Below are 10,030 nucleotides of genomic sequence, written 5' to 3'. Positions count from 1 at the left end.
TCTCTCTCTCTCTCCATCTCTGGTCTTTCTTTTTGGGTTCCTTTGTTCATACCCACAATTTTCCTGTCCACCTCCTTCCCCTCCTGGTGGTTGCCTTGCTCCCTGTCCTGGGTGGGCTGGCAGTATGGGGGTACGGTTTCCTCTGTGTTACCGTCATCTCCCTCTGCTCCCTTATGGGGGCCAGCGTGGTGCCCTTCATGAAGAAGACTTTTTACAAGAGGCTGCTGCTCTACTTCATAGCCTTGGCGATTGGAACCCTCTACTCCAACGCCCTCTTCCAGCTCATCCCAGAGGTATGACAAGCTGCAGCGCTCTCACCGGAGCACCCCTGTCAGCTAGGGGCAGTAAGCACAGCGGGGGGAGCCTCTATGTACATGGAAGTTACAGGGACTGGTCCCCAAGAGATCCTTTGTTTGGAAAGGAAAGCTAGGACCAAGCAAGGCAAGATTTAAGGGCTAGGTTAAAATCCCATCCTTAACCAGCCCCCACACCTAGACCAGCCATTCACTCCTCTGTTCTTTGTATAAGATGATAAACAATAGGATGACTCTCAAAGGCATATGGGTGCCTCCCAAAGGCTGGGACCATAGAGTGAAACGCCAGTGTAACTTGGCACTGAAGAGGTGGCTCAGCTGGTTCGATTCACTGCACCCACAGGGAGCTTACAAACTAACTCCAGTTCCAGATAGTCTCATGCCCTCTTGTGGCCTCTGCAGGCACCAGGCATGCGCGCGCACACACACACACACACACACACACACAGTGCACACATGTACATGCAGGCAAAACACACATACACATAGGTGGAAGACACGCAACCTCGAGTACTCTGACCCTCAGTGTGGGGCTTTAATTTAGAGAAGCAAACCACAGCGAAACCCGCAGTTCTCAGTAAAAAAACCCAGCTCTTTGGTAAGGAGTCTGAGGGCAAAGGAAATCCAGAGGAAGCAGGACATCTGGGGTACCTTCACGGTGGGTGACCTTCTTTCTAGGGAGAGAAGGGAGCCACTGTTTTGAAGCCTGCATAGTCCGCTTTGGAGAAGGCCTGCGTGATTTAGAGAGTATGTTCAGTGGACCTGCTAATTATAATAAGCACAATGCATTTCACTGCGGGTGGTCTGACAAGCCTGAGCAAAGGCAAGGGCCAGTCTCACATGCTTCTGAGAACACTGTTTTCTACAGCATTGTTTTGTGTTCTTGGTGGAGCAATTGTGACGTCTGTTAAATGAATCACGACTCTCCCTGCTCCCACGCCCCCTCCCCAGAGTCTGATCTGCGTGAGTGGCCACTACCCTAAGCTTAGGTCTAATGAGTCCTGTGCTCTTGAGTCCCATCTCACCTACTGGCTTGTCCTTCACTTTTTCCCAGGGTGCACCTCTTCTCCAGAAGAGCTGACCTGCAAGCAGGGTTTCTTTAGCATTTGCCCTCCTAGTCTCTTAGAGGCCGAGGCCAGAGCAGCCCTCTAAGGAGTGTGCTGCCTTAAACTGCAGGAAGAGAAATGTTTGCCTTTGAAGTCATTTGGGGTTCTCCTTCAGGAGGGTTAGCTCTTGTCTCTGTCCTGTTCCCAAGAGACCTGGAGTATATTTTTGGAGATAGTCTCACCTCATGGGTTCAGACTTGCTGTCTTCCTGCCACCGTCTCCCAAGTACTGGGAATTGAGCCTGTTTTCTGTTAGAAATGACACAAACAGGTCATTGGACACTTGGCACCATAAACCAGGAGCCAGACTTAGGACAGCTCTCTGGCTACTCCCATCTTCTGTGTTGATAAACCCTTTTACCCTTCCTTACTTAAGTGAAATTTCCAGAAAGAACTCAGAGCAACATACCCCCCAGTCCATTCTTTTCAAAAATATTTTTATTCTGTTCTAGAGAAATGGAACCTTTGTTGGGCAGGCTGGCCTCAGAGTCCCGGGGTCCTCCCACCTCCTCCTCCTGAGTTTGGGAAACTGCAGGCTTGTGGAACTAGGCCTGGCTTTTATCCACCCCAAGATGCCTGCAGGGACAGAGCCTGATTTTTTTGGTTTGTGGTCCTTTCAAGATTCTGTGGTCAGGACGATGCTGCAATTCTTGCTGTGGAACTAGAATGGATTTTCTCCTTTTAGCAATCGTAACTAAACCACTTCCCATTGTGTTTACGGGCAGATGAATTGGGGACAGTAGATGAGGCAAAAATAAACGCAGGTGGCCTCCCTTTAACGTGGAATTTGCTTACTAAGTGCTTGTGTGGCTAAGCACTGACAGAGATTAAGACAGCGTCCTCATTAAAAGGAGACAACTACCTTTTAATCCCCGGAGCTCGGGAGGTAGAGGAAGGCTAACCTCTGTGAGTCTGAGGACAGCTTGGTCTATGTAGTGAGACCTATCAAAAAGAAAAGAAAAAGAAAGCAAGCAAGCCAAGTGGCCATGGTAGTTCCTGCCTATCATGTGGCCCAGAATGCTTGCCGCTCTTCCCAAGGCCCAGGGTTTGGCTCCCAGCGTGCGCATGGCTCCCGGGTGGGTGCCTACAGCTCCAGGTTCAGGTGAACTGGCACCCTCTTCTGGCCTCCTCAGCCACCTGCATGTATATTCGCAAACGCACATATTCACGTACACATAAATAAACGTTAAGTAAACGTAAAATACATATAATAAAACCCTAAGAGCTGGAGATGTAGCTTAGTGGTAAGGTGATTGCCTAGCAAACCCAAGGTCCTGGATCCAAACGCCCAGGACCTAAAGACAGCCTGCCTTTTGTATCCAAAGAGGCACCCAGGCTAGTGCTGGTGAGTCAGGGGCATGCAGAGGCTAGGGTTCTGCTGGCAGGAGAATGGGCAGCCAGCAGACTGCCCGTCTCCAAGAGTGGAGAGTGGTAAGCAGATGAGAGCTGCTGAAGGCTTATGTATGTAAACTCATTCTGTTTTCCTGTGCCCACAGGCTTTTGGCTTCAACCCTCAGGACAATTACGTCTCCAAGTCTGCAGTGGTGTTTGGGGGTTTCTACCTTTTCTTTTTCACAGAAAAGATCCTGAAGATGCTCCTGAAGCAGAAAAACGAGGTGAGGCCCAGTTGTTAGTGATGACCTATACAGTGGAAAACCCTAACCTCGAAAACAAAAGTGCTGACAGGGGTCGGTGGGGTGTAGCAGCGCGTGACGGCGCTTGCAGAGCAAGCCTGGCATTGTCTCTATAGAGGACAGTAAAGAGGTTTGGTTACAAGCATCCAGGAACAGCTCTGACTGGTGTAGCTCCTATATAAGAGGCCTCTTGTAGCTGGCATGGGGTCACTGCCTGTTAGAGTTGAATGAAGTGGCCATCTTAAAGGAGCAACCTAAGAACTTAGAGTAGTGGTCACCTCACTGGATTGGGTGACAGCAGGAGACTTCTTTGTCTACTAGAAAGTCCCTGTCTTTGTATGTGTTGCCACCGGCTATACCAATTTCTCCACATCCCTGTGTGTGGCCTGCTCAGTTTCCTTGGATATAGGAATAAGCTCTTCCCCGGCCTTGGCGTGCTTCTTCCAAGTGGTGGGTGCTGGGCTGGGCTGGGTTGGGCTGGGCTGGGCTGGGCTGGGCTGGGCTGGGCTGGGCTGGGCTGGGCTGGCGGTTTTGATCAGTAACACTGCTCACTCTTCCTACCCTAGCACCATCATGGGCATAACCATTTTACCTCCGAGACACTTCCTTCCAAGAAGGACCAGGAGGAGGGTGTGACCGAGAAGCTACAGAACGGGGACCTGGATCACATGATCCCTCAGCACTGCAACAGCGAGCTGGATGGCAAGGCGCCTGGCACGGACGAGAAGGTCATTGTCAACTCCATGTCTGTGCAGGTCAGCAGCCCTGAGTGCCCCCGGGGAAGCCTCGACACAGCAGCCACAGCCTTTGTGAGTCAGGCTCTCCGGAGGTCACTCTGTAACCTGAAGTCCACTGGTGTGTCCTTTCTCCTAGGACCTGCAGGCATCCCAGAGTGCTTGCTACTGGCTCAAGGGGGTCCGCTACTCTGATATCGGTACCTTGGCCTGGATGATCACCCTGAGCGATGGGCTCCACAATTTCATCGATGGCCTGGCTATTGGTGCCTCCTTCACTGTGTCTGTCTTCCAGGGCATCAGCACGTCAGTGGCCATTCTCTGTGAGGAATTCCCTCACGAGCTGGGTGAGTGCTTAGTCCCTGTCCCCGTGTTCCAGCTGTCACAGTTTTTTTCTGAGACACCGAGACACCCTTCTTGCACCACATCCCTGCTGCTCCTCCCACCACCACCACCACAGCACTCACTGAATTATCGCCCTGTCTCGCTAACTCTGGAATTACAACAGTTGAGTGGAGCATAGCTTAGAACAATGGAGGTTCTTACAGGGAGATTTTTATCCCATGAGCCCCGTGTCCTGTGGCTTAATTTTCCCACCTGTATAGCATGATTAATACCTGCACCTGCCTTTTAGAATCATCAAGGGGATTATAGGCAAACAAATGTTGAAAAGGACTTGCCAGGTGCCACACAGTACTGTGGCTACTCAGTAAAGATCCCCTCTTTATGTCCTCCATCCTGCAGAAGCTAGAAATTGTGTCAAAGCATGTCATGTGAATGAAGTGGAAAAGCCAGTGCCTAAGGGTTCATGTAATTTTATCAAGGGAGTCTTAAGAAGCCATGACTCAGGACCCAGTGACAACACGGGCTCCTAACTTTGGCATTTATTGGCTTGTGCACTCATTCCTCCCTCTCTCAAGTCTGATCCTGAATGTACCATCCATTAGGAGACAGGGAGCTATTTTCATTTCACCATCAGTCAAAAAAGAAGTGAGGATGTTGCCGGTTGGTTATAGACATTCAAAGTCCTGTGGATTATTTTCAGCCTCTGTGTGTGGAGCAATGAGGCTGGTGCTGGCTACTTATGATCTTCCAGAAGCCTATGAGGGATTTGCAGCCTCTGTGCTGGGAGGTCATGGCCAGGATTGGAATATGGGGGTGCCTTTATCCCAATACCACCTAAGAATGAGATTTTCACCCACACGTGCTTCACCCGTAGCTGAAGCAGTCCCATTCATTAGTGTTGTGCGTCCTGACTCAGCCCGCTTCCTGTTCTCATTCCATTGCAGGAGACTTTGTCATCCTGCTCAATGCTGGCATGAGCATCCAGCAGGCTCTCTTCTTCAACTTCCTCTCTGCCTGCTGCTGCTATTTGGGTCTGGCCTTTGGCATCCTGGCTGGCAGCCACTTCTCTGCAAACTGGATTTTTGCGCTGGCTGGAGGAATGTTCTTGTATATTGCCCTAGCCGATATGGTAAGTGCTGTGGTTTCTGGTGGCCTCTTGGACAGGAGGGCAGCTAAAGGCCACACGTTAGGGTGTGTTTGGTTTTTAATTCTTTACATTGATATGTGTGTAGATGCATGATAATTCTCATGGGAAACAACTTGTGGGACTTGGTTCTCTTTATGTCATGGGTTCCTAAGATGGGACTAGGCACCTAATGCTCTGTCACACGGAGCCATTTCGCAAGCCCAAGATTTTGTTTTTTGTATTGGCTTTATTGAAGTCTCTTTCACACTCCACCCAATTCACTGATTTTTAAGAAGTAACAATTCAGGGTTAGAGAGATGGCCCAGCTGTTAAGAGCGCTGGCTGCTCTTGAAGAGAACCCAGGTTTGATTCCTAGCTACAGTCCCAGGGGATCCTACTTCTTGTGTTCCACAAGAGCCCAAGCATCCATGTGGTACACAGACACACAGGCAGCTAAAGCACCTACATACAGCATACATGCATCGAATAAGTTTTTAAAATCTAAAATGATATAATAATCTGACCTTTTTCAATGCAGCCTTCGGGGTTTTTGTTTGGGTTTGTTTGAGACAAGAGTCTCACTCTGTAGCCCAGGCTGGCCTCAAAGTCATTGCAGCCCTGCCCCCACCCACCAGATGCTGGGCAGACAGGTGTAAACTACCATACCCAGAAGTCATTGGGTTTTAAAGGGAGAACTTTGGTCTCTCTATTAGCATTTCACTATAGAAAATTGACCATACTCAGTCTAGGGTCCTTATTTCAATTTGATGGAAAAGGTGTACTGTGTAGACAGAAAGAAAAGAGAGAATGAGAAAGAAAAGGCATTACTTAGACTTTTGTGTACCACAAGTTAATGGTAACCTTATGGATGTCCTTTTAAGTTTTAATTAATAAGTTCATATATGAGTGCTGAATTTATATCATTTACCTCCCCCCCACCACCACCCTCTCAAATGCACAGAGTCTTTTCTCTCTAATTATTATTGAGAGATATAAGAATACACCTATAGGGCTGGCAAGATGGCTCAGCAAGTAGGAGCACTGACTACTCTTCTGAAGGTCCTGAGTTCAAATCCCAGCAACCACATGGTGGCTCACAACCACCTGTAATGAGACCTGACACCCCTTTTCTGGTGTGTCTGAAGACAGCTACGGTGACTTATGTACAATAATAATAAGTAAACCTTTGGGTCAGAGCAAGCAGGGACTGAGTGAGCGGAGTTGACCAGAATGAGCAGAGGTCCTAAAAAATTCAATCCCCAACAACCACATGAAGGCTCACATCCATCTGTACAGCTACAGTGTACTCATATACATAAAGTAAAAAATAATAAAAATCTTTTAAAAAAAGAATACACACACACACACACACACACACACATATATATATATATATATATATATATATATATATATATAAAATATACAAACTTCCGAGTCCATTTGATGTTGCTCGTCTGTACATATGTACTGGATACTCAATCAGGGAGCTTATCCCTGAGGAAAACTGGCTTCTCTGCATCTGAGTAGTCATTAATTAATTGTCTATAACTCTTCATTTAGGGGCGGGGCTTTGTGAGGTTTCCCCAGCCCACGATGACACATCATCTGGTGTCTACATTATTTGGGTCCTGTTTTGACGGCCATATTGTTGAGAGCTAAGAGAATGGTCAAGGATAATACCCCCCAGTGGCCTCCTTAACTCCAGAAAAGTCCCCAGAGCTACCAAAAACATCCTTCCAAAACTACGGCCCACCACGTGAGAACCAGACATCACCGTGATTGGGACAATGTTAACAGAATCTGTAACTCATTTTTCTCTCTTCTTTCTCAGTTCCCTGAGATGAATGAAGTCTGCCAGGAGGATGAGAAGAAGGACAGCTTTCTGGTCCCCTTTGTCATCCAGAATCTTGGCCTCCTAACCGGCTTCTCCATTATGCTGGTCCTCACAATGTATTCAGGGCAGATTCAGATAGGGTAGGACCCTGCCAGTGGGGAGCCAGTGGCATTGGACATCGGGCTCTGGGCCCCCATCTGGTCCCTGGCCCGAGGACTCAGCATCCACGAAGCATCATGAAAAAGGCAGCTCTTTAAAAACTGGCACAGACTTGTCTGCCTGCATTCAGATGTCATCTGTTTCAAATGCTCTGTCCTAGGAAGAAGCTGCCCTGGGAATCTCTAGGTAGTGCCTCGAACTGTTGTCTCCCGACCCTTCCCACTGATGATTCTGGAGCTGAAGTGCCACATGTAGGACACACCTCCCTTTTCCTTCTGGCCACCCTCCTCCCTTTCTCTTGGAAGAAGCACTGAGAGATGTGGAATCTTTTACAATGTAAAAACGAAGCCAGTGGTCATGGTTTGGTTAGAAATATCAGTGTGGCTTCCAGCTTTGGGGCCTGTGATTCTAAATGTGTGTACCCAGGATTTCAGGTCGGTCCATTTTGGCATGGGTTCTCATGTTTTTACAGAGAAGAGGGCAGAAGACAAGACTCCTGTGGTTTTCAGTCTGTTAACTGTTCTCTGAAAAGGCTGACTTTCCGATGAGTATGGCAGGCAGAGGGGCAGGGGATTGCCTGAGTGAGGAGTGGGTAGTGGGTAGTGATGGATGTCCTGTCTCCTTGGTGCATGCGTGCGGGTTGCTTGCAGCATCTGGAGTCACATAATCATCCAGGCGAGCCACTGTGGGCATTCTCTGGCGTGGCAGGAGGTCTGCTAAATCAGTTGTTTTTGCCCTGATCCTCACGCCTTCCTATTGCTTACTTTTTCTAGTTAACTTTGTAGATGCCTCACGGGGAGCGTGGTCAGAGCACATTTAAAGGTGTTTGCATTAGGAGGGAAACTGCACAAATCAATCTCCCCTGGTCAAGATTTCTGCCCAGTAGAACCTGACTCATAGACTCAGGACACAGTTGTTTATGCCTTTTTGTGACCAAGGTGATTGGGAATGGAGTCATTGCAGGCCAGACTTAGGACTTGCTAATTGCAGAAATAATAGTTGAATACCATGGGACTCTGGACCTTGAGGTCAATTCTTGAGGTCAGGACTGCAGACGTCATTGCTGGGTTTTAAAGGACACCATCTAGCTACCACTTCCTCCCCAGTCCCAGACAACAAGATTGAATACTGAATTGAATCGAGTGTAAATTGCTTTCATTTGGTCCAGAAAAACAAAACAAAACCAGATGCTTGACATTTCACACCACAAGCCAGCCTCAAGCGCTGTGCAGCCCCCTCCTCAGAACTCTGGCTTCCAGGGGAGCTAATCTCCAGGTTCACTAAGTGAATTAATTTATTATTATCATATTGATACATGGATTCCTTAGCCACTTTGGAGAGCCAGTCTCTCCCGGAGCCTTTCTTAGTGGTGCCCACAGTCACAGTCCAGGAGCCATTGTTCGCATGACTTACAGTACTGAATCATTGCCAATCCCTGAGTCTTTCTGTTCTTACCACAGGAAAACTGTCCATTAAAAGCAGTGTGCATATATATATATATGCATATATATATATATATGTATATGCACTCACATGTATTCATATATGTATGTATGTATATATATATATATATATATATATATATATACACATACACATACATGTGTGTGTTCATTCTTGTTCTTCTTGGGGAAACATGTTTGAAACCAGGAATCCTGAGAACACAACTGGGGAAACAGGAATTTCCTCAGTTTCTCTCCCCGCTCTTGCCTCTTGCCTTTGAGAAAAGGCAACAGGAAGAGGAAACTTCAGCAATCAAGGTACTAGATTGGATGTCAGGACCAGGTCCTGGTCGGCTTAGGATCCAGTTTTACCAAAGAACCAGTTCCTTCAATGTTAAAAGCTAAGCTTTATGTTACCGTCATGGTTGTTAGTGTTTGAAGGCGAGTCTCATCTCTCCGGTTTTATTTCTCCTACAACTGCTTTAGGAGGTAGCAGAAATTGACACTCAAAGTGTAAGACTGAGCAGGCTGTGTGGCTCATACCTGTAATCTCAGCCCCTAGGGAGGCAGAGTCAGCAGGCTCGGGTTTTATACCAGCCTGGGCTACATAGCAAGCTCCTGTGTCAGCAAGACAAAATGAAGATAAAAAACCGTAAAATTTAAGATTGTAGGTCTGAGGGTGTGGCTCAGTGGTAGCACTTTTTTTGTCCAGTGTGTATGTGACACCCTGAATGTCATTCCCAGCACCACCACAGCTTCCCCCCCCCCCCGCCCCAAAGGTCGAAAGATTCTGTTTTACCTAGCTCATGCATTATATTTTTAACTTCAGGAGTTCCCCTAGCTCCTGTCCTTTAAATGCCCTTATGCTGGAGTCGGATGGTGGCTTGGTTTGTTTAAGAGAGCTTAAAAAGAGATAAAATGAGATAGACTGTCTGCCATGCACTCTTCCCGTGAACTCAAGAACTTTGAGGAAATCCTGGGGCTTCTTCAGGGCGGAGGGCTGGCATCGGTCAGACACAGGTGGGGCGTGGGAGCCACGCTCCAGTCGTCCAACTGATAATCCATTGCTGTTGGAAACAGATTCGCCCCATGAGTTGAAAATGTGGCCGTTGACCTTTTTTTGACTTTTAAATATTGAACTTGCTGTTTTAAGCATCTGTACATATAAGAGGTTGAAGGGGCTATAGGCTGCTTAGCAGACACTTCTCCCCTGGCCTTACTGCCCATAGCTTCTGTTCCCTGTTAACACTAGCAAGGAAAGTGCTTGTCACACAGAGGAGCCCTCAGCCAGGCCTTGGATTCTGTCATTGGAGGACCTCATCTCTGACCTCACC

At 47.8% G+C, this 10,030-nt stretch overlaps 1 protein-coding gene across 6 annotated transcripts in view; it reads left to right on the top strand.

Moving 5' to 3' along the window:
* The window catches only part of Slc39a14 (solute carrier family 39 member 14), a 46,721-nt gene extending 37,920 nt beyond the window's left edge, over positions 1-8,801 (top strand). For 2 of the 6 annotated variants that reach the window (XM_021181711.2, XM_021181713.2), the window contains exons 5-9: positions 2,916-3,035; positions 3,620-3,808; positions 3,927-4,134; positions 5,077-5,261; positions 7,093-8,799. In XM_021181711.2, coding sequence (XP_021037370.1) covers positions 2,916-3,035; positions 3,620-3,808; positions 3,927-4,134; positions 5,077-5,261; positions 7,093-7,239 — 849 coding nt within the window. In that variant the 3' untranslated portion in view covers positions 7,240-8,799. Of the gene's footprint in view, positions 1-123; positions 294-2,915; positions 3,036-3,619; positions 3,809-3,926; positions 4,135-5,076; positions 5,262-7,092 lie in introns of all 6 variants that reach the window. The other 4 variants (XM_029468889.1, XM_029468887.1, XM_021181712.2 and 1 more) reach the window with 4 other exon arrangements.
* The last annotated feature ends 1,229 nt before the right edge of the window (positions 8,802-10,030 follow it).

Source organism: Mus caroli, chromosome 14 (genome assembly GCF_900094665.2).
Source record: "Mus caroli chromosome 14, CAROLI_EIJ_v1.1, whole genome shotgun sequence".
NCBI classification, from domain to species: domain Eukaryota; kingdom Metazoa; phylum Chordata; class Mammalia; order Rodentia; family Muridae; genus Mus; species Mus caroli.
This window is presented reverse-complemented; position numbering and strand designations above follow the sequence as displayed.